Here is a 25,657-nt window from a genome sequence, read left to right on the forward strand (position 1 = left end):
CACCACAAAACCACAAATATTCTCCTGAAACACAGAAATAGCATGGAAAATTTCTGGCTAAACAGCTTGGTAAAAAGGATAAGCACCTAAAATCAGGGTTGTCTGCTGGGAATTGTGAAACAACCTTACCTCTAATCAGAACTGGCTTGTCAGCAGCCTGATTTGCCTCCCTGATCTAACAAAGAAAGTCCTAACAGCATTTTCTGGGTCACAATTCATCATCATAGAAGTGAGATAATGTATCACTGCATAAACAAGCCAAACTTGGCTTCATCAGAAAGAGTATCATTTCCTGTAATCTTGATACAGATCTGTATAATCAGATGGGAATCAAAAATCAAAATGTATTTTTAAAAGGAATTTTGACAGACTGGGGTTCTCTGAACTGTTATGATGGATTTCCCAGCTGTTGAGAATGTTCATTAACTGCACCACATATGATATGAAAAATGGATTTGATAAATATTTTCTAGCTTTAAGTCTGATTTATAATGAACTTTAAAATACTTCTTAATGGCCCAGTGAAGCAATAAAATGTGATGTCTATACAACAGAAGAACAATTATTCTGTGAGAACTTGATTTTTACAACCACATCTAAATACTGCTACTATTTGATAGACTGTATCAAACTATAAATCTTGCAGTTAATTCACTTGACTAACTAGAAGGATGGACAATTTACTGATTAACCAGTCTCATTAATATTTGTTTTCACATACAATTACACAAACCTGAGTTAGAGTCTCCTGTTCATGTAGCAAAAGGAGTTTTGTTCCAGATCCTTCAACCCTCTGCTCCAGCATCAGTGAAAAGTGTTCAATACACTTGATGGAAAGCTTTTCTTGCAGTGTTAAGATGACATCCTAATTAACAAAGGATTTATAAAATGTGCTTTAATTTATGAAAGCTTGGGACCGAGTTCTTCGCTGCCACGCATGCTGCACGTGCACAGCGCAGGGTGGAAGCCCAGTGGTTAAAGGGGAGGATGGTTGCGTTTCATGCATGTTCTGTAAAAGTATACAGGACAACACACACATTCACATGGGAAAAATCAGTGCCTTTATATTCAAACATGTCTGAGATGGTATCAGACATGCATGTGAAAAATACATACGTACTGTGAATGGATATCTTTCTATGCAGCTTAGCATGCAAATTATACTTGTGTGGCCCTTAAATTATCTCTCTCAGTCTCTCTGCAAATAAAACCCCTCCATGCAAAAATGATAGAGGGTCTTGCTACTCTTCTCTTTACTTATATTTGGGTCAGGTCCACCAAAGATACAAAAAGAATTTTAAGTTCAACATAAAAATTAAATGAATGGCCATTTTTTTTCTTTGAAGTTCACTTACAGATACTTGTGTTTAATGAACATACTTGAGTTTAAAACACTAAGAGGAAAGTCAACAATGATGATACCTGCGCCAAGCAGCATCTCTAAATTTGGGGATCCTTTACATTTATAGTATAAAACCTATTTCTAAAGATTTTAAAAATATTTTTTCACATTGGTTTATGTCTAAGGGTAATCAGCTTGAGAACAACTGTTTCTAAAATAACAACTAAACAAATCTCAAAAAAACATTCAACCAATCTGTACTTTACTTTCATACAATGCTTTGTAAATATACTGAGTATTATCTTCTGGCAAGGTATTTCTTGCTTTAGTGACTGTAGTAACAAAAAGAAATATACAATAACCCATCACTTAAAAATAGTTTCACGTTATCTTTGTGAAAGATTAAAGCATTTCTATTCATCTAAGAGATTTTTAGATATACGTAAGCATCCAGATGGATAGGACTCACTAAGGAGATCATGATGAATTGTAATCCAAGTGTTTTAACATAATTTAGGAAGATTAATTGATCAATTACAGTGTGTTTATGGAAAATCAACACCAAATTGGTGGAAGGATGAAAAATGTATGTAGGAGGATGGGGCCAATTCTGTATGCTGTAAAGAATAAAAGACAGTATTAATGCATTGCAAGCAACCACTCTAAATAATGGAGGTTAATATTACATTGTTTTGACTAATGGAGAATTTATTGCTTATACATTAAATCTACTTTTATTTACACTCCTAAACTATGCTCAAAGACAAGGGACATAACAGTAACAGGAAGAAACATGATATTGAAAGTAATATTGTAAAAGCAGGTAATAAGGCAATATAATGGCACTGTCTGCTGCAAGCTGTCTTTAAAATATGATGCTAAAGCACATAGGCACTGAATTACCAGACTGATTTTTTGCTAACCTGTCTAGTCTTATCTGATAACCTAGAATCAGCCCAGGTGTTGCCTGCCAGCAATAAGGAAAGTGAGGACTGCTGGTGAGCCACCAGTTGCACCTGCGTTGTTAAGTGGTGAGTTACTGGACTGCTAGGGGCAGGAAAAAATGCATTTGCCTTTACTCAAGTGGGGCATGTCTCCTTTACCTCAATTTAAGAAAAGCAGCAGAACCCACAACCACCCATCCATAATTAGCAATATGCACACACATTCTTGCAAGAACATGTAATATATAGCTGTACAGGCTATGGAAGATATAATTGCCTGAATTAAATGAAAAGAAAATTATTCCTACAAAAAGGCAGAATGACTAAGGTCAAAGCAGGCTCACAACATCATTACAGCTAATCGCTGAGCCCATGCGGGTATCTTTGCAAATGAGTGCAGGTTAGGTATGTGGTCTTACAGTACGTGACACAGCCATGACAGAACTACCAAAAACCCATGTAATGTGATGGCCAAAGACTGTTCTTCAGAGGCAAAATATCCTGGAACAGGTTGGTTGGTTTTATGCTCATAGAATAAAATATTGGAAAGTAGGCTTGTGGGCCTTAGAAGGGTACAGAAACCTCAGTATCTACATGAAGCATGTCTCCTAATTCTTCACCCAACCAAATTCTGAAACGGGCTGAAGAATGTCAGTATCTTACAGCTGTACAGTGGAGGCTGTTATCCATTCCTTGGATTTCAACTACACCTTAGGGATAGACATGAACTATAAACAAACTTGCAGCCCACTCTTACATGTAACCTCAATATCCATTTTGCCCTTTCACCTGCAGACTGGAATAAATGTCCCTGTGTTGACCTTAGTAAATTGCTTTCCTTGCAGTTCCAATTGATTAGGCATACTGTATAATCAATCACAGTGAGAAGAAAAGCAGCCTTTCCTCAAATGTGCATAGCTTTATAATCCTTAAAAGCCAGAAAAAGTTGGCACTGCAGCTGAAAATTGCATTCCCAGCCTTTGCTGCTCATTCCCATCCAAACATCTCCCTCGTCTCAGTCTCACAAGATGCATGCTACCATGCAGTGACCTAGATTTGGTAACCGATCTGGGTTAAAACTAGCTCACCCAAACAAAATTCTTGAGAGAATAGTATCATGCCCAGCAGTGCTAATCTTGCTGCTTACTATGCTACTCCAAGGCACTCACAGAGAGCGATGACTGGTTTAGGAACCTACATGAAAGAGTGTCACAGACACTCCCCAGCAGCCTTGACTGCATGCAAGGGCTTCACCACTTTCTTTCTCTGTATGAAAAGTGTTATGGAAAGTATAGAGGACATTACACTGAGACGAGCAGTATATCACCAACATAACCCTACAAAATCCCATCCCAAATTCACTGGATGACAAGCTAGATGATATTCAATTAGCAACCAACATCTTAATCTGACTTTTGCTGACAAATCATACTCCTTTTTGGCAGTGTATCAAAACTGTAGGTCCATGTAATTTTAATTGGGTTCTAGTCACATTAAAATGATCACTTCTACTTTTTCTTCACTGACAATGCAACACATTTTTAACAGTAGAAAAATGGACCAAAACCTCATTATTTCTTAATCCAGCCCCACCAGCAGTTTTGTTCTTAAAGCATTCAAAGTAAATTATAATTACTGAAGGTCTTGTTTAAGCAGCGTTCTTGGCATTGCATGCCAAGGTACGTCTAGCCTACCTTTATTGAAGTGCTGCAGTCAAAACGGAAAGATTTGGTTTGTCCATTTTCCAGATACACCTTCAGAACATTTGGCATGAAAAGAAGTGAATTGTCCTTAACTGTTTCCTGCCAAGCAAATTAGTGAATCATATTACAACACGTAAGAAAGGAAATCAAACTGCTGTTCTATAAAAAAGGACATAATTCATATGTAAAGGTAACAACTGAAGATGAGTTTATTGGCTTAAACTAATAGCAGAATTAGCAATGTCCTGCAAGTAGTCATACTTGTTACAGCTGTACTTTATAGGTCTCATTCCTGGAAAAAGATAATTATGTTCACTTACATTTTATGCCTGACTTGGAATATTATCTTTTCCTAAGTACTGTTTCTCTGACAATAAATGCTACCTCTGATGTCGAAATATTTTCAACGAAACAGAAAAATACATTACTGTTTCTCTTAATACAGTGAGCTATTTAGTGCCTTTACAAAACAGGAACTGCAGATTCATTAGAAAAAATTACAAAAAAAGATGTTTTGCATTCTCTTTATAGATGGATAGTAAGTGCCTATATCTGTCATCACTTAAGAGGAGTAACATATAATACCGCTACTTAATCATGACAACTCATAAGAAAGATGGTAAAATAAACAGGAAAAAGGAACTGAAAAGGCTTTTTTTTTTTTTTAAGCAAAAACTGCTTTTGAAAAAATGCAGTATCATTTTCAGTTTGGAAGAGAGTTGGATAAAGACATCAGTGGGGAATGATGTTCAGTTAAATTATGAAAATGAGCCAGGAGTTCATGTCTGGGGAGGAGTTCAGTGCTTCTCAAAGGGAGGCTGACTGCCTGAGGGCCGGAAACAAGTTCAGGTAGGTAAAACAAATTTTAAAGAGGTTTGTAAGGTAGTGTTGATCTGTTTTCCTGAATAGTGTTAATGTGTTTTCCTGACATGCTGCTTTCCTTGAGTTTATGGTTTTCCTGTTATATAATTGCCCTGGGAAAAAAACAAAAAACAAAAAAAGCAAGCATTATAAGGACTATAAAGAAAGACATATATGTGCTATCACCACAAAATGCCTTCACTATCATTTTAATTTTATTTTAAGAAGGGACATTTTTTTCACAATATTATGGGCACCATGGACTTTGAAAACAGACCTCCCTGAAACTTCAGAAACAGAAAAACCATTCCCTTCACAAGCCTTTCACTCCTGTTCCTACCATGTTCCTACCACTTTCCAGCCTTGTGGCATACTTTTGGATGAAATGCTCAGTCCTTCCTGAACATAAATAGTTGAACACTCACCGACACCTGGCCATTGATTATTACTTCTTCTGAGAAGCGCACTTTGACAGGATTGGACTTCAATCTTGCCTTTTTTGCAGCACTAATAAAAGCTGATTTAGGAGACTGGAAGGGAAAATGATGACAAAATATATCACATACTTTCAAGTTAAAACCTTTTTCATTTTTTCACATTTTTGATACATTGGGAACTCCATGCATACAGCAACACTTTGCAGACTGTTCACTGAAGAATGGAAATGCAGTTGAACCATAATGCTTCTCGAGATAATACATATGTACATACATACAAGGAGTCAGTGATATACTTCATGTTCTGAAAGTTATCCCACAGTCAGACTGGAGTGATGAGAAGGGCTCTCAGTACACATTCAAATTCCGTGCAGTGCTCTCATGATGATTGCTGTGAACCAAATTAACTTTCTTCTTTGACCTGACTTTAATTTACTACATTGGAATCACCTGAGATCCAAGTGTTCAGCCCTTGGAAAAAAAAAATATCTCTGCATGGGAGGAGTTTGACTAAGAACTGGGCTAGCAGAGCCATTTTTTGTATATTTACAGTAAAAAGGATTTTTGTTTTCAGCAATAGAATCAAAGCAGTTTTATTCTCAGGTCAGTTATGAATACAGGCCTTCTGGCATTGCCCAACTCCATTACCATCGTAATGGGCAACGGAAGAAATTCTAGCTTGGCTGAAAATCACTGCGTTCCTTGGCACCAGGTTTTGGTGTATTTGTTTCAGTAAGATATGAATTAGGTGTTTCAAAATCTTTTTCTGAACTTCTGAGGAGTGGTCTTATTAGTTCTGGATACTGGAAATACTAACTCAATACTAACTATGAAAAACTAGTGCAGGCATTAGTGGTGATGATCCTGGAATAACTTCCTATTATCGGTGTAACACGACAGCAGTTCTTGTAAACGTAGAAAGTCTTGTCACCATCATTCAAATTTTGACTTGACTAGCAATCTGCAGGAGTGATTGAGTAGTTCAAGGCCCCTTGCTCTTCTCATCCCTTATCTCTGCTGAAACTGCTGAAAAAGTTTTGTTGTTGTTGTTGTTGTTATGAAGAAGCCGTTTGTCTAGAAACTGTCAGGAAGAAGTCTTTAGCTTATTTCTGTATGCCACTGATGTTAGCTACTACCATAGGCTCAGTATCAGCCATTGAACAAGCAATGAAAGATGCTACATTCTCCCATGAAATATCAGAGCCATCCAATAATTCCTGGAGTGCAAAACAGAACCAGGAATAAAATGAACAGTTCTTCATTTTTACTGTTCATTTTTACTTACCTCTTCTTTAATAACTATGACCATACATGTTTTTATCCAGCAAGAGTAAATGACAGAAAATTCAACCCCAATATCAAACCAAGTTCAGTTTCCAAAACCAGTGCTAAAAATGCAAGACACCAGAAGATTAGAAACACCAACAGGAGAAAAAAAAAAAAGTTAAAAAAGTTTAAAAAAGCTAATGCTTCAGGATGGGGGGGCCAAAAAAAACACACAATACACTTCTTCAACAAGAAGGGACAACACAAATGCTGAAGTAGAGTGCATACATATTGTACTTTAAAGATGAATTCCTAGAAAGATACAGTATACAGTAATACCATGATTAATATAATTGTACACACGCCTTGCCTGATTTCCCTCCCTCCCATACAGTCCCTTTCAGTGTGTAAGGGGGACATTCTACATGGCGTCCAAGTAATGGACTGCACCCTGTCCATTCCTGCTGTCATGGGACAGTACGGCTATCGGAGTGGGCTGACTGGCTCTCCCTTGCAAGGGCAAGGGAAAAATGAGTGGCTTTCACTTGCTGGTCTTGCTGGAAGGGGCTTTTTACAGCTGTTCACTCTTATTGCAGATGAGTCACTAGCCTGGCTTCTCTTTACAGGCAGACTGACAAATTTTCTTCCAGATTCTGGCAGGGTTATTCCCATAGAGCAAATACGGCAAACCAGTACATGGTGTTGTCATCCTTTCCTCTACAACCTCACTTGCCGGGTGCCCACACACTTACATTATTGCAAAATTGTGATAGCCCAAAAGGACTGAAAGGTTTAAACATACGTGCATTCCAGGCCATGAGGTTTAATGTACACTATTGCACAGCCAGGGGAGTGCATCATGGCTGGGTATGAAATGTGCAGCTTTTCTCCCTTCTCAATTATGCTCCTATTTCCTTCTTCACATGGAAAAGGGGCTGGGACTCAGGCCCTTTCTGGGTAAGCTTGAAAGCTGGTTGCTTGCTAAAAACCTTTGGATTGTGAAGCAGGGGGTGTAAGAAAAGCTCAAACAGCTGTGCCAAGTACTTAGGGGAGTGTGGGGGGCATTCTGTGTTAGTTAGAGGTTTGTGTAGTATTACATCTTTCGCATTTAATTACACAATCTCATTGTCTCTGCATCAACTTGGCATTTGACATTTTCTCTTTGAGAAAGGAAGCATTTCTAAAAAGTGAGACAAATACCTAGGAAAACATTTCCTTTTGATTATTGAAACTTGCTTGTCTAACAAAACATCAGCAAAATAGTGTGCTGCTCTATTATATTTTAATGCCTTTGGATTTGTTGGTGAAGAATGCTATCAATTAATGATTCTCACAGTGCCATGTTCATTTGTTTCTGATACTGTCTTTTAGCCAAATGGAAGCCATTATCCTCAGTTAATGACCTTAAGCAGGAGGTGTTTACACTAATGCATAACATTTATCACTGCAAATAAAGTATTTGCATTGTCACAGACAAAAACAGCTTAATTAGAGTGACTTTTGCAAAATGAGGGGACACATTTTAACAAGGAGTCAAAATACTTCAAAAAAGACAAACTTCACAATATGTAACCTAAGCAGCGTTTCCTGTAAAAAGTTCAAATTTATCACAAATTTCAATAATTTTTACTTGTTTACACAGAGCTCAGCAAAAATTCAGCTGATCATTTCAACACTCTTTAGAGAAACTGCTAACGAGAGATGAAGCACTGCATAGAGGTTTGCTTTCAGGAAATGATAGTGAAGACTGAGAGCCTCCTTTAAATGCTGCCTACTGGGGAGAACAATGTATGGGTATCCCATCAGCAGGGTCAAAACATGAGAGATTACTATAACAAGAGCAGACTTTCTGGAAAGTTTTTTTAAATTCTTTTTTATTTTTTTTTATTTTTCAGAATTCAAAATTAGATCTTATATTTGACAGCAGCATTATAGCAGGTCATTTTTGGAGAGCTGTTTGCAACAACACCCTTCATTTTGAGGGAAACTGTTTTTCAATGAAAATAAGAATGTCTAGTATTTTGTTCACTTTTGCAGGTAAACTGTAATTTGGGGAAGATTCCAGGTGAAATAGTCTTTATTTGCTGAAAAAGCCCCTTTGAGTGCTCTTGCTGGTAAAGGTGCTGCAACAATGAAACCTTTACTCATGCTCAAGAAATAGAAGGATTGAGCACTTAGAAGGGGATAGTGTAGTGCTGAGCTACCATAAAGAAATCAACAAGGCAGCAGCATGGGGCAGTCCTAAAGGTGAAGGGAAAACCTGCTTCTTGACAATGAGTGTCAAATCAGACATTCAAATCAGAAATAAGGTAGTTTTAAATAGCCGCAGACTACATACACAATCAATTTTAAGCTTGTTACCTAAAATTAGTCACTAGTTTAATATGAAATACTGTATTTCTTAGGAAATGGGGAAAAATTGCATGACTGCAAAAATGTGTTGACTTTTTGGTCCATCCCTAAAGGCAATTATGTGAAACAAAAATTAGCAAGCAAATAATATGTGAATAAGAGGAAGTATTAAATTTATTAAGTGGAACAGTACATAATGCCCAAAGGCAAACTAAAAACCACCATTCATGGCTGTGAGGAAGGCTGAAACAACAACACTTGCTCACAAGAGTATTGTAGAAGAGCAGATAGGGACATGTATGTAATAATGTTGAGAAGTTTTACTATGTAGTAATTTGTTATCACCACAGGCCACTGACAGATCACCATCAGGAGTATTTCTTTGTTAAACTCTAGGCACAAATTCAATTGCTGAAATAATGGTCAGATTTGGGTTCTTTCTTAAAAAAATGTTGTTGTTATTATTCCTAAACAATGTGATCTACCAGGGACAATCATATTTTACCATTTGCATTATTTACATTTTACTATTGTTTGATGATAATCACCATCTGATCTTTAGTCTCATACAGTTGTAACATATAACTGCAATGTAGAGATCAGCCAAATCTTACTTTAATCTAGTCATTGCAAAAATTCAACCAGCTACATCTACATTAAATGACAGCCTGGTTTTCTCTGTCCCAAATTCCATGGGTAAAACCACAGATCTGATTCAGGCTTTGTGAACATGTAGACATCAAAACTCATTTCATGACTAGATGGGCCTGAACCACCTATTTCTGCATTTACAAAATGTGGAGATCCTCTGAGAAATTCCCTCCATTGGCCTTTTTGGATACTGCCCTACAATTCTTCAAGGAGAAAGACCTTTGGGAATGAAAGAAGCCTTCACACCATACAAACCCAAGCATTAAAAAAAGACAAAGTGCTTGATAATGCACCAGAGATGGTAGAAAGGCATAATGAAGAGGGAAAAGAGACCTAATGGCAACTGTGGGGGAGAAAGACAGGAAGAAAGAACTAGAAGGAGAAAGGGGTGGACAGACTGAGGGGGGAAGGGGCTTTCATTTTGCTGAAACAACATGGAAGTTCACACAGAATTTTCTCATAGTCTTCACTGCTAAGCAGACTGCATATTTTGTACAACTACACTCCATAAATAATCATATAGCCATAGAAGAGGCCTTCTGGAAGAAAGGACAGAAGCAATAGTGCTCACTGGGATTTATGCTACACAAACGTGAAAGATGAAAAGGTTGTGCAGCACAGTTCTCACATGAGAAGAGTCTAGTTCAAACAACAAAGGTGTTGGGAAGTGGCCATGTATCAGTATCAGTGGCCTGTACATACAGGAGTCAACACAGTGATAGTGGTTGTCAGTAGCCACACCATGATCCTTTGAGTGTAGAGTTAAAGATATGTATGGAACTGACTATACTAAAAAAGCTCATATGGAAGATATACACTAGCTCAGGTATTAAGGATGACTGTGAAAAATGCTATTATGTGAACATTAAAAAAAAAGAGTCATCATTTTTACACTGTCTTCACAACTTTAAGTAGTCAAGTATTGTCCTGTTCAACATGCTCACATCCGTCTTCTAAATGCTTCCTAAAACTACACCTTGGTATTCTTTCTCACTTTAGATTTTGAAGTCTTTGGGACAGACCTGTTTCTCTTTTATACCCTTCTTTGCAGCAACGATAGTAGATATGGTAGTTGTTCCTATTACACGACTCCATATGGCAAAGCAGCATGAAAAGTACTGTGAGACTCAATAAGATGTTGCCACAATCATTACAAGTCAGAAATAAGTGTTACTGACATTTTTTCTGTAAACATTTTGTCTCAGACATGTAACTATGTTATAAAAAGAAGCATCTCTTTCAAACAAAAGTAAAACCAAAAAAAATCCCCAAATCTTATCCTTTTCTCGTTCCAGAACTTATGCACAGTAAAGTTGTCATAGACTTCAGTTGTGCCTGGACTGTATCCAAGAAATTTAAGAGATTAATCATGAAAGCAACCTATCAGATTATCTGTAGGCATAAAATCTGAAGAGATAACAAAACAGGCAAGTTATTTGTTTTGAGTAATGCTTAAAACGTAACAAACCACCAATCAGAACAGTCCACTTACAGAATAAAATTGTCAGAAATGATAATCAAATGTCATAATTTCAAAAATCTAAACTTTAAACTGCTTCAACTGCTTCATCTGTTCAGCCACCTTCTTATGAGCAGCAGTGATATTAACATAGGAGAGATTTGTAGATTGTTGGAAGAAACAAGGAACAACTAATGCCTTGGTTTGGTCATAATTAAATTAAATTTTAAAGAGTTTAAGCATTAAACAAAACTGAATGCACTTAAGCAAAATGATCTGCAAAAGCTTTCAAAAAGAACTAAGTGAGCTACAGAGTACTATAAATCTAAATTACTTCTACTTTCACCTGCAGTCATAAAGAATGGTTACTTGAAAGCATGAAAACAAAACACTCTAAATAGCGCAAATAAAAACAATTAAGAAACAGCACTCCTGTAATCCATCTTGGCAGATAGTTTTCATGCAATGATAGAAACAAAAAGGTTCATCATCATGAAGAGAGTTAGTTGAAATGTTTCTAAAGATGTATTTCTGCCAAGAATGGGGAAGAGGTTCAGTCTTTATTTAAAAATTCTTACTTTTCCTTTGTCTGGTTTCTACTTCATCTTTCCAGTTTTACGGGCAAAAGAGTAAAAGGAAAAAGGGAGGGAGAAAAAATTAAAGAAAAGGGGAAAACAACTTTTATCATAATTTTTGAAGACATAAATATTGTTTCCAAACTGTGAGACAAAATATATTTGCCAAAGGACCCACTGCACCTGCTACATCTGCTTCCTGCACAGAAGACCACAACAGGTAAGCAACCAGAGTACAGCAGTACTTAGGATGGAGAGCCTAATGATGAACATCACATAACAGGCTCAGGCACTACTAAAGGTGACATTGAGGCAGTATGACGTCCAGCATGAGCCAGATACTCAGGGTGACTCAAGAGTCCTCAGGAAACTTTGGAGCCTTGTATAAACTGACCCTGTACTGCTTCAGAGGTCAAACTTGGCTGGACACACTGGCAGCATCTCAGCTGGTCCCAATCCCACAGCACACTTTCATTTCCACTGCAAGATAACTTTGGCTTGAAAGTGGTGAGGGAAAGATGCTACGAACCAACATGGCCCTGGTCTTGACATGTAGGAAAACACAATAGGTGTGCGGAAAAATGAAGATCTGCCTGGTGCAACAGTCCTGCAGCTGAGGATAACACCCACTAAGACCGTGCCGTTGAAGCATCCCGACTTTGAAATAAAAATGAATCAATTAAAGCCAGCACTGATATGAATACATCTGCTGTTCTGTGGGCATTCTCAGGGAGACAATCTTCATACCTACATGAGATAAAACTTCCATCACCCCTCACCCCCAAAAACACGAGTGCCTCATCTGCAGAGGTAGAGCTGTGGGACTCTAACAGACCTACCAGAGAGGGGCAACACAACTACATTTATAAGCTGGGCACATGAACCCAAATGGCTGACACAACAGCAAATGTCATTCAGTGGCTTAGTGACATCTGGAGGAGGCTTAGTTATTGATTAGCATTAGGTGCTATGTATGAGAGGAGCAAATTCAGCCTTGTCAGTCCTCAAACAGGGCTTGGACCCAAAGAGATGGGAAGATATCAGGTCATGATGTAAGTTCTTCTCCAGGTCAAATGCTGGAAGAAGACTGCACCTTCTCCACTGAACATGGAGTGCACAGTTCATTTAGGTTTCAACTTCCATTACATTCACTACATACGGGCTTGCCCTCACACGAGCATCACAGCAACAGGCCACAACACCTCAAAGGTATACTGTCCACTTTTAAGGGCTACATATAACCAGCACTAAATCATAAGCCTTTTTGTCTCCAGACATTTAAAGAAAAGAATGAAACCTGTCAACAGATAAAATAAGACAACCTGTATAAAAAAGGGAAGTGGGTGAGGATTTTTTCCCCCTGTATTATATACATTCCCCATAATCAAAACAACTGGCTGTAATCCAGCTAGCATATAAAAGTTACATTCTTTATTTAGCCAGGCAACACTGCTAGTGATCTTACTGCAGTGCAGCAGCCCCTGCCTTGTTTTGCTGGGGAGCATGTGCTTTTTCCCCACAATTTAGCTGCTGTGTGGACTGGCTTCTTGAAAGTGAAGCAATGACGATATGACCTCCTCTAAACTAGTCAGAAAGGCTAACCAGTAGTACAGGAGCCACACAGCAGTGATCAAATTGCATTTGTAAGATGTATGTTTTGGCAGTTTCATCAGATAAATTTATTTTCATACTTTTCTGTCAAATCTGTTATTCTTGGGGAAAGGGATGCAATTATCGCTTATTAATCAAAACGCTTGTGCATCAGGCTAGCAAAAAGGGAAGTGACTAGACCTGTTGAATTTGAAATCACTCCTGATCCATGGTTGAGCCCCCACTGCAGTCTACAAAGTGTGTGTGATTGTGCATGGATGTATGAAGGGAAGAGAGAGAGGTGCTCCATCACCTGACTTAGCTTCACTCCTTTTTCATCTGACCTTCTTCAATGATGGGTTTGAGCTGAAGGACTATAAACCCACTTCCACAAACCATTAAGTGAGGTGCAAAGGCATGTCCCATCAGCCAGCTGAGAGGTGGGCTGCAACTGCTCCCAGTCCCTTCCAGCCAGCCTCATGTGATTGCCCTTCTGCCTCTCTTCTCCCCTCATCTCCACACACTCTGCCCTGGAGATGCATGCAGATCCCTCCCTTGCACAAGGTATAACCAGTTTGATACTGAAGTGCAAGTCTGTGGAACTGAGGCAGAATTACAAAAAGAACAGGAGCTGCAACAGGTTTAGAAGAGGGCAGCCCTGTGCTGCACCTCCCCTGTCCCTCGCTCCACTGGTGGGGACTCCTCGGCCCTAGACAAAGCCCTGCCTGAGCTCTGCCCATTGCTGCAGGCACCACCTTCCACCAGCCAACAGCCAAAGGCAGCGCCGTGCCCACTCCCCACTTCCATATCAGGCTCATGAGGGATGAGCAGTTTCCATTTGACAGAGACAGAAGCAATGCGGTGGAGGGGACTTGGCCCAGGCCATCTCCCAAACCTCAGAAGGTGCTGGAAGCAGAACTCAGCATCCCCCTCTGTGCCTTCTCCTGGCAGGAGTTTAACAACGCTGTTACTATTTAACTTGCTAATATATTCTGCGGTATGCAGTAATGCAGTCCGAAACACCACCTTTAAGAGACACAGCCCTTATCTCACTTATTTCTTTTTATTGCACAGATGAGGTAAAGACAGACAGAATATAGGCAGAGAAAAAGCTGCTATGTTGCTAGGAAACTAATTCAGAAAACACTACAGATACTTACAGGGTAAGGTTGAACAACAGTAAGGAGGATTGATTCTTTGCAGCTTCTATAAAAAGAAAAAAGAAGTAAAATCAAGTAAAGGTTCATACATTTATGCACTACACATAACCAATGGAGAAAACTGCATTAATATGGCAAAATGTTTATTACAATCACATATCAGAGAATTACAGCGATGAATACCAAAATAACAATGAATATTAAAAATAACTTTTTTTCTAATATAACAAACTGAATTAACTTAATTTTGCAGCTCATACTATAAAATATTTGCTCCATTAGAGACCTGCATACTCCAATGATGATTTTCCCTAATAAGAATGGAATAACATTTGATTAATTATATCAATGCAGTATCTATAGACTACACATTTATTTTGCCTACTTTACAAACAAAATTAATTTTTTATATCATCTAGCTCTTGTACACTTAATGCAAAATTTATCTGAAGATAGCTGTGTTTTCAGAACAAGAATGAGGACAAAATTTAGCCCCAGACTCTTCTCTAGCTCACCTTTAAAATCAGTAGATGAAGATTAGTATTCGGTGAATATCTCAGTTAGAATTTTTAGTTTTTTTATAAAATTGCTAAATAAAGGTTCTTCTTTAAAATTGAACAGCTCTTATTTAGGAAGAAATGAGTGAATGGAGAAGAAATCAGCAGCTCTCAACCCCTTCCCCCCGACCCCCCCCCCCCCCCCAAGAGAATAAATTATTAGGAAACTTGATAAGATCAAATGGTCTAGACAAATGACAAATAAATACATATTTTGTCTATTGACGGGCAGTTCAGACTCATGGATAACTGGGGAAAAGTAAGGGCAAAGTGGAATAATGAGGAAAAAATGCCAATCGCAGTCAATATCTATTGTGTTACATCATTGGACAGAGGGCTTCTGAGGGCAATATTAGCTGTGAAAAAGTCGGGTGCCATTTTGTTGAGATGGAGTTGATTTTCTGTTAGTTTTACTACTTTCAAACACAATTAATTGCTTATTTATGTGACTTATTGCTTGGCTAACTGAAGTACAACTGATCTGGCATGCCTGAACTGTTCAACAGTACAAACTAAAATAAATCACACTACATTGGTCTCATTCAGTGTCACCTTATACTGTATATTCACACCATTGATGTGCCATTTAAAAGGCAAAAAGCAAGGAAAATGGAGGAGAATCTACAAGCCCAGTTAAAAAACTGGTCTGGAAAAGGGGCATACTTGATAAAGCCGTCTCAACTCTGAAAGCCAAGTGAGATAGCAAATTCTACCTCTGTCAAAGCCATCAGTCATGCGAGCAGCAAAGTTTGACCAAATATCCCCTAACTAAAGTAAAATTTCTAAAGCTTCAATTTTTACTCCTCTTATTAGATATTTGTATCATTGCATGAAAAGAGTATAGAAAGGCTTTTCTAAAGAATGTATTGAAAGTTTGGGTTGCCTTTCTGTGCTCAGAACAACAGAAATAAAATCAGGTTACAAAGTTAAAATACTATACTGAGGAGCTACATGTGGTGAAAATTGAATAATCTGACACAAAATAAAATTATTTTGTCCCCTTTATATATAATCATAAATACTTTAAGGAATTTCCCACGATTCATTTTCATTTTAATAAAACATTCCAAAGTTAAGCTCCAGAAATGACTTATTCAATCATGAAACAGCTTTTATTTACAGTGTTCATATTTGTAAACATTTACATTCTGTTTTTAAGATCTGTAAGCTACTGATAGCAGTTTTGGAAATCTCTGCAATTATTCTTTATCATTCTCTGTTGTTATTCTTGAAGATTTTATAGCTCATAGTCTAAAAGTAGCAATCTCCATTCTGTTTTGCTTAACAACAGGATTCCCTCTACTTTCTTCTGTTCTACCTACCATACTTTTGGGATTCTGAAAATACACTATAAGAAATGTAATTTATTTCACAAATCTCACAGTTCCATCTATACTGTCCACTTCTATCCAATTTGTCACTGCCATATTAATCTAGGCATATGTGTAGATGTTAAAGTACAGAGGGTTGTTAGCTACAGGATAAACCACATCCCTGGGATAAGTACTCCATGCCCAACTGTCCTCTTCAATTACTTTCAACACACTGATTTATGTTTCTCATGAAAAGCGAGATTACTTGCATGCACTACCTCCTGCTGATCAGTTAGTTACCCTAGAGAGTCACCTTTATGAAAGAAAATCGACTTCTAATGAAAATGTTTTTCAGCTGTTCATTACTCTTGGATCAAACCAAGTGCCAGTGTAGGCAACATTCAGCCTAGACTAACAAGGTTTTTAAGCCAACAGGTCATCATATTAAAATTTATTTTGGGTATAAGACTTGCTTACAGGTCCCACTTGCACTAGGAGGATGCTAGACCTCAGAACATTCACTCAACATTTGAGTCTATAATAAGGCCATTCAGAGTATCTGGAATCATGTATGTTACATATACACAAAGCAGCTGTCAAGCACCATTTATAGCCCTTTCATCATCAGACAAAACTTTTTATATAAAACACATATAACATACAAAACACAGCACAGTTACAAGATAAATACATATTTAATCTGCAGCATTTTGATCTTCAGTACTCAGCCATGACTACACCACCCATTCTAAAACCTTCTAAACCCATGATAACAAAACTTCACATCACTTTCTACTTCCATTATTGTTAGAAAATCGTATATACCTAAATGATAATCCTTGCATTGCACCGGAGACTCTCCATTGTGACACATATTGTTTCTAACACAACACGGGAAAAACAATGGAACCAGTGACCATGTACTGTGCTCTGTAAGTTTTACAGCTTAAATGTATGTGTATATATGTATGTTCATATTAACAGCAGAACACACAAACAGACTAAATTACATAAACCAGGTATATCACCACACTTAAACTTAAGCTACTTCTAAGCAACTTCGGAAAGATAGTGGTAAAAACTAAAGGAACAACTGCAGTCTTACTTCCTCTCTGAATTGGCTTTTCCGCTTTCAACAATCTGACTAAAGTAAAAGAAAATAGATATGCATATATTTAACCTAATTATTATTTTTTTAAAATTCAGACTCTTGTCTACGTACTGTTTTCGAAGCCAAACCTTACTCAAGACCAATGATATGCAATTCCAAGCTTTCACAAGACCTGTGGACTTTCTGGGTGCCCTACTATCTGACCAGCTAACAATGCAAAAATAAATTACCATCGTGTTTCTTTTATTTCCTGATGTTAGAATCAAATGGTGAGAACAAGGCTAAAATATCAAAATTGCAAAGGGAATTTCAGTGATTCATCTATTTGTGCTTTCCAGGGCCCTGCACAGTGATTGTATTTGTCCATTCTGCCTACTCCTTACAGATACTTAGGCTGCAACATGGAGAGAATATAGATGGTTTGAGAAACAAATTACAGCACATTATAAAGGTTAAAGTTGTATTACTAAGTATCAGGCATCTCAGACTACATGAGGCGTTAACATTCTGCTACAATACCAGCCATTGACTTTGACTTTGAACTTGCAGGTGGAAATTACCGTCTCTCTTCTGCTTCCCTTTGAGCTTGAAGTGGGGAAGGAGAGTGGGAAGGAGGGGGGTGAAGGAAATGTGGGGAGAGTGGGGAAATTCCCAGTATCTGAACCATATGGAACAAGTGTTTCTGTTCTTTGCATGTGTCCTGCAGCAAATATTGCATATGAGCATACATAGGACATACATTAACTGTATTCACTCTTAAGAAATGAGAATGGAAAATTATTGCTTACACTAATCTAAAAAGCTTTTAGCAATTTTACATATTAGGGGTATACCAGGTTTCTCTCCCAGTGAAGATGTACACAATAGAAACTGACATATAATAAATAGTATAATTTACAGGGAATGTAATTTAAGAAAAAAATCTAAAACTTGTTTTGAAATGCTATCCTTTTTCTTTGCTATTTCTGGACCCTCTGCTGTGCTTTGGGTCTTACTATTGATGAGAAAGGTCTGAATTTCACAATTATGGAGTAGGATGCCATGATTTGCAGTATGTTTCACACTATGTTTTTAAAGTAAGGAAAGGGATGCAAGCAAGTCAAAAACTAACTACAGAATGTGTCAGGCTACCTGAAATACCATATTCAAAGCTAAGGAAAGTAGAACTTATCTCAACCTAGTATCTAGGCTAGAGAAGAATTTTTCAGCATTTGAATGTCTTTCATTATTTTGAAGACTAAGGCAGTAATAATGAACAAAAGACTTTTCATGAGAAAACTGAAGTCACTCTATTGTAGTACATTAGGAATGATTTCAAAAGGATCATTTTGATTTGAGCTGTATATACATTTTTACATAAAACCTGTTCTCTTTACAGTAGTTATCTTCACCTGAGGGAGCTCCAAATTTCACTTCTCCAGACTTCTGTCATGTGTAATGGCTCCTGTGGAAAAGAAGTTTGCCAGAGGTATGCCTGAATTTACCTCCAGGGCTAGAGATTTCTACTGGAGGGAACTTGGTGGGACAGAGTAGACTTGTCTTAGCCTTGTGCTTCTTCATTCTTTTCTTTTATCGCAAAGCCCCCCCAGCGTGCCTCCAGGTCATTCAGTGGTGCCAAACCCCCTGGGTGGTCTGGGGAACCTTGTCAAGTTGGGGAACAAACTTGTATTCATTGAAACCCATGAAACAACGCAGAGGAATGGAGGAAAGAGGCTTTAAGAAGAAGATAATGCCCTTCCTGAGGCTATTTTTTGTCACAGAAGAGGCAGCATTGTGCAAACATAAACACACAGGCGAACATAGAACTCCTCCAGCAAACATCATGGATCAAACATCACTCTCTCCATTTCTGAAGGCAACACAGCAGCACGCAAACTACAGGCAACGTTTCCATGATTCAATAGCTTCTAATTAAGAAGTACAATTAAAAAAACAAAACAAAACAAAACAAAACAAAACAAAAACTGTACTACTGTGGGAAGACTGCTTCTGGCCTCTGGATTACATGAACCCACAGATGAACGCTATTTAGTAGCAGGTGAAGAATCTGACCTCTCAAACCCTAAGCAGATGGTATTTTCCAGACAAATTTTATGAGTGACAATGGGATTACAGTCTGTGGCCACCCAGCTGGCTGCACTGACCTCTGGGGAGTCTCTCTGAAGACCCTGTACACAGCTAGAGATAGGCATTGCTGCCATCATGAAGGCAAGGCAGGGTGTGCCATGCATGGCATTGCATCTCCAACTCCATCTCAGAGAACAATTGCAGGAGTGCAGCAGGCAAGAAAAGTAGCAAGAGGCTCATGAAGTAATGTGTGCTACCATAAAGGATGAGGTGTGGAGTTCAAGTTTGGGGAGGTAGGGTAATGCTGCATGGTGTATGGATAGAGGAGATGGGACATGAAGCCAATGTCTTGCTTTGAGGGTGGGAGTGGCCACATGGGAACAACACAGGAAATGGATGGGAGCATCAGGTTAGACTCTTTTCTCCAGGGACGACAGTCTACAGAAGTGAAGACCATGGTGTTCAGGTCTTATTTCTGGAGATAGGAAGAGTGCATTGGAGTCCCTGATTTCAGAAAGCAGAGGGATCATGCTCACATTTGGAAAGCTGTCAGCGGCATCTTCCGCCACTGTTAATGGTAGTACCTGTCCTTAGCCTCATAGTCAATGCAGGGAAATACTCTTGACAATCAAGCAATATTAACTTGTGAACTCTTGAATCCGGTGGTTTAATTTGAATAACTCTGCTGCTTCACAAAATCCTTAAAAATTAAGTCTGCCATTAAATGTGTGAGGACTTTCAGTGCCAGAAGTGATCCACACAAGGATCTGGGAATTTTACAGGTTTCCAGTTTGAGTGTCTGATCCCTAAAAACTGCAAGAAATGAATGCTTGAAATGAAGATTGCTGTATAAAGTAAAAAAAAAAAAAAAAAAAAAAAAAAAAAAAAAAAAAAAAGATATAAGCACAGGATTATTCCTGCACTGCAAGATCAAACAGCAGCAGAAACTCAGCTGAGAGAAAAGATACTCTGATTCTAACAGAAATAACTTCAATAATAGCACACAGAAAATTACTGTCAAAGCAAATTGCATTTTATATAAATGTTTTTTCTTTTAAAGGTCTGGCATGGCGTGAAAGTCAACCTTTAAAATTGTCACAGTCTGCAGCTGGCACTAATTGGAACCCTTGTTGGCTGTCTCCATAAGGGGCCAAAAAGCAAGCGTGTCTGCAGGCTGAATTATGCTCGCTGTCTCTGACAGAAGTGGTCCCTTCAGATCAGGGCTGTGGCACGCTGATGGGGTTTCATACAGGAGATACCATTTTAGATGCCTCTGCTGTAAAGGCTTCAAGAATAAAAAAGACTCCTGCTCTCTAAGGTTGTTCATCTGCCAAGCTTTCACATGTACCAAATTCACTGTTTTCTCCTTCATTAGCACTGTGGCAAGGAAAACCCTATGAAGAGGAAGTTCTTGAATTTCAGTGATCTATGAAGACCTATACACAAATCTAGCCAAAATACTCCTCCCATCCACGAACAGCCAAAGTCATCTAGTTGCTAATATTCTCAACTATAAGGTTATAATTTTTGTAACTGAGTCACCAAAATGTTAGTCAAACAGTAAATACCTGTGTACACTGTATGAGACTGCCATGGTAAAACTGCTTGGAAATTGAAACAGCAGCACTACAGCGCTGTCTAACTACTGAGTAATGCCACTTGCAATTCTTTACCAGACAGTGCCTCACCTGCTCCTTCTTATTACACCAGTCTTCAATTAATTCTGGAGTGCAACTCTGAATATCAGCAATACGCAGAAAACCCTACAGTGACTGGGCCTTCCTTAGGCAGCTGTTTTCCTAGTTGGATAGAGACAAGACAGTCTCACTCAGGCCCTGACCTTGAGGTGGAGTAGAGAACTTATTAGGAGTTATCAGCTCTGCAGTTTGCTACTCCAACAGAATAATTATTTGCTTATTTTGGCCACTTGAAAAAGAGGGAGCCAGATGGGCATGTATGTATATCTGATGGAAGGAGACTTTTACCAAGTCAGACTGTTAGCATGTTACCACCACACGACCATAGCATAAATTACTTTACGCAGCATGAAAATGTTATACTCCCAAGGAGAAAAACACAGAGCTTAGTCCCCTATTAATTAATTGTTCAGCTGTCCTCTTCTAATTAGACTTTCTGCACATTAGTTTTAAAGGATCAAAGACAGATAAAGTGGGATAATATTAGTCTCTCAGGTCACTCACCCAGGCCAATGTTTCAGTGCTAGTTTTCCTAAACATTAACTGCCAAAGTAGCTTTGAGGAAAAGTTAATTCTCAAAGTGCAATAAACACAGCACAATATAAACCAGCCCCAGGATGGCTCATGTTTATGAGACATCTTTAGGAATGATGTTATGGAGTTAATAAACAATACTTTCAAAGTAAAATATTTACAGAATGGGGTGGTCTCACTACAGACAGAGATGCACGGCTGCCCACTGCACTCAGGTACATTACATCCATGTAGTTGATTTGGTGACATTTATCCTTTGCGGTAATATACTTATGGAGGACTTCCAGGAACTTGGGCTTTACTGAAACACTGAGGTTGCACAGCAAAATGCATAGAACGATAAATTCTAACCATTCAACAAAATCCAAACCAATGCTGATGTGAAAGATATATGCACTGAAACCATGGCATGAGCTCATATACTGATTCTCCAGTGCAGCCACCAAGGATGTAGCAATGATCACAAAATCTAGTCCAATTGTTCTGTCATTTTCTAATTTCAGCTTCCAAAACTGGAGCCATCATGAATTTGTAACATGGTCACAGCAAAATCTAATTTGAAAAATGTTAAATATAATCAGAACAGTCTTCTAATTTTCTAAACTTTTGTAAATACATCTGAATGCTCCAGTGGAACCAGAATTCATTTACCCGGGACAGAGAAAGAAAAATGCTGGAACACCTTCAGTGCTCTTCTTATGGATCCCAGATGTTCCTCTACTTTATCTGAACTAGATTAAGGGGGCTTTCTAGTGTGGTACAGAATTTTCAGCAGTTGATTATACATTTCGATCCAGTCACACAGGCATTTGAATTTCTACTTCAACAGTGGAAACAGATGAAATAATGAAAGTTAAAGGACTGAAGGAAATGATGAGGTAACTTTCCAAGCCATGAAAATTGGTGTTATTCCATTCACTTATCACAGTGCAAAAGAGAGGTTAACAATTCGGTCTAGCAATTGAAAATGATGTTTCAGAGAGAAAATCTAATTCATATAATTCACATAAAGAAGCCTTGTTGGTTCCATTTTTGTTTTTATCTTTCAGAGATGCAATGTAAATTCACACTTAGGAGATTAATTCTCTTTTCAAATAATTTTATTTTTAATGTTTCCTTTAGCAGACAGTATGTTATAAACAATCATCCCTTGATTTTATTTTTTTTCCCTCTAGTCTCACTGAAGTGGACCTCTCATGCTCCATGGGAAGGGAAAGTTTTGATTTCATCGATGCTGGGCTACTTCTCTTCATTACAGGTGTCAGAGCAGCATGCTTAAGATGAGGACATCTTGACAATGGAAACAAAGAATAAAAGAGAAATAACAATTTTCTCAATAGTCACATAAAATGGGAAAAAAATCAGTAGCAAAAGACCAGCAGCTCTGGTCATCGTTTGACAATACACTAAATGAGACTTTCTGTGCCTGATTGAAAAAAATGTGGCCACTTGGTACACATATCTGGACTCTGCGTGTGTGAACACTGTCTATCAGTTCCGGCAGATTCAGAAACTCCGATAGCTCAAACTTCAAATAAAGAAGGTATAGTCTTTTAGCAAATACCATAAAGTTAGCAAAGAAGCCAACAAAAGCTTCATGGCACATCTAACAGCTAATTTCACAGAAATGCTACTATACGTGCAGGTTATACTCACTTTGAAACTCCACTGGTGATCAAATGAGCAAGGTGCAGCTCTGCTACCATTAACCATGAAACCAAACCTAGACTGACAAGTGGCTGCTTATGGCCACAATGACATGAATGGATATGCAGACAAGTCACTTGCTCTCATCAGTCACATCATCTTATGGAACCAGGCAAAGCAGTGCTGCTGCCTTCAACAACAAAACCCTGCCTTGAGTGGAGAACTTCTTTGCCTACCAAGTCTTGACGAAAGTTAAGCAGTTCATTTACTGATATTAATATAATGCAAATATTATTTTATGATTGCTTCTACTCTCTCAGCAGTCTCCCTCTATTCTGATTTTGTCAGTAGTGGACATATTTCATACAGAGGGTAGACTTATAGTATATCCTGATGCAGCATTTTGCATAGTGAAGTCCTGGTCAATGATACTAAGAGCTCAAAAAAAAAAAAAAAGTAATTCATTAAAATACATTGTCTAATGCCAAACCCTTTAAATAAAAATTACAGTGATGAATTTAAATAAATAATGGTATAAACTTGTTGATCCTTGCTGAGAAACAAAGAAATCATGCACTCTAAAAACATGTTGCAAAAAGAATTTGGAAATGAGGAAATGAAATAAAAGACAGTTGAAGATGTCAGAAACTGAAGAGAAGTGACACCTATATCAATAAGAATGCAAAATAGATCTATATGAATTACATATTAAAGAGGAGGAAAGATCACGAAAAATAAGAATAAAATCTTGAAGATATTTTTATTATGTGACAGATTAACCATAATCTTTTATGATCAGAGCTGCATTTTCACTTGTACTGAAAGCAACAGAAATCATGATAGCTGCTATTCATAATCCGTACTGCAATGGTATTTTCACTTTCAGTTTAGGGCATTGTGTATGTAGTAATGAAAGGTCAGGTATTCATACACATCCTTCATCCCTGCAGCTATTCTATTTTTTGTTTTCCTTAATGCTTTTCACAAAGCAGAACATCAATTTTGCTGATTAAATGTTAACCTGAATCTATTAAATGCTTTAAGAGCATCTTGTTTTAGAGAGTTATCTGAGTTTTTATTAATAATACGTAATATTTACATAGGGCTCCTTTGTGTCAGATGTCTTTCACAAACATTATCTTAGCTCTAAGTAATCCAGCCAATAAAGAAGAAGAAATTAAGAAGAGGAAGATGCATTCAGAAATGAGATAAAGCTCTTCAATTATGAGGAACATTGTATTTTCAAGCACTGTATGACATATTGTTCTCCATTCAATATTATTGTCTTTATTATTCTTCCTTAAGAAAAACACATTAATTCAAAGAGTAAATGGTATTTTTCTCTCAGATGCCTGAACACTATCGTTGTGGCTTTTAACTCTTATCTGCTTTTTGAGAACCAGACTATATGATGCAATCTAAGAGCATCTTTTTTCTTTGCTATGTTACAAATTATTATGTTTTAAATAATTAAAGATTGATGGTGATAGTTTTAAGAATAATTGTTCTGACAGAACAGGATTCATTTAATTCCTCATTAAGAAAAGTTTCAGTGGTCAGTGGCTATTTTTCATGGGTTTTATTACTATTCCTTTATCTGCAAGGTTAGACAATTGATGGTTGCTGAGCTGCAGAGACTAATGCAAAATTTTTGCTTACTGAGTCTGGAATAGAAAAATTGGTTGGTCAGATGCCAAAGACATATCCATGTGCCACTGAAGCAGCATAAATCATGGCGAATGTGATTTTATAATGATTTGGACAGGCAGCAAAAGAGCCTACTCTTCTGAAGCTACCATGCACATTACAGAGTAATTCACACAGCAGTAGCCCTGATGTGCAAACCGCTTGACTGTATTTGTGTCCTCACACATTATTTAATATATAGGCTCTGATATGAGGAGAAACTGAGTCAAAATTGTTGACAACCAGTTAACTACTTGTTTTATTAAATTGTAGTATTTATTGAAAAGTACTGCCATGATTATATCTGAAATACCCAGAATGTGTAAAATTCAAAGGTTCCCCCCTCTTTTAAAAAAACAAACAAACAAACAAAAAACAAAAACAGGACCATTTATTTATTTATTGTGTTACAATCAATAAGACATGGCTTTAAAAATCTGTTTAAGCTCTGTCTAACCTTTCAAAATCATGTTGTTGATTTTCAGTTGGTACATCTAAATATTTGTGTTGGTTAATTTAATAAAAAATTTACACTATTATACCCTTCATTTTTTCACCTTTTGTGTCGCAAGAACTACATAATTAGTTTTATACTTTCCTTGGAGCAAAGGATCACTAATAAAAGTCTCACTGAAAAGTTAAAAGCGAATGTACACTGCACATGAAAGTGGTCCTTAGGATAACTTAAATTACACATGAGCAGAA

At 37.6% G+C, this 25,657-nt stretch overlaps 1 protein-coding gene and 1 long non-coding RNA gene across 4 annotated transcripts in view; one reads left to right on the forward strand and one right to left on the reverse strand.

Annotated features, from left to right (window-relative positions):
* The window catches only part of FRMPD4 (FERM and PDZ domain containing 4), a 313,051-nt gene that overhangs the window by 18,398 nt on the left and 268,996 nt on the right, over positions 1-25,657 (reverse strand). For all 3 annotated transcript variants that reach the window (XM_040533715.1, XM_040533706.1, XM_040533724.1), the window contains 4 exons: positions 14,341-14,386; positions 5,276-5,380; positions 3,981-4,088; positions 734-865 (listed from right to left, as the gene is read on the reverse strand). In XM_040533715.1, coding sequence (XP_040389649.1) covers positions 734-865; positions 3,981-4,088; positions 5,276-5,380; positions 14,341-14,386 — 391 coding nt within the window. The remainder of the gene's footprint in view (positions 1-733; positions 866-3,980; positions 4,089-5,275; positions 5,381-14,340; positions 14,387-25,657) is intronic.
* On the forward strand, positions 1,667-14,989 carry LOC121058330. Its single transcript, XR_005814174.1, has 3 exons — positions 1,667-2,155; positions 4,606-4,608; positions 14,977-14,989. It is a non-coding gene; the product is annotated as an uncharacterized LOC121058330 (long non-coding RNA).

This window comes from Cygnus olor, chromosome 1 (genome assembly GCF_009769625.2).
Source record: "Cygnus olor isolate bCygOlo1 chromosome 1, bCygOlo1.pri.v2, whole genome shotgun sequence".
Taxonomy (NCBI): Eukaryota; Metazoa; Chordata; class Aves; order Anseriformes; family Anatidae; genus Cygnus; species Cygnus olor.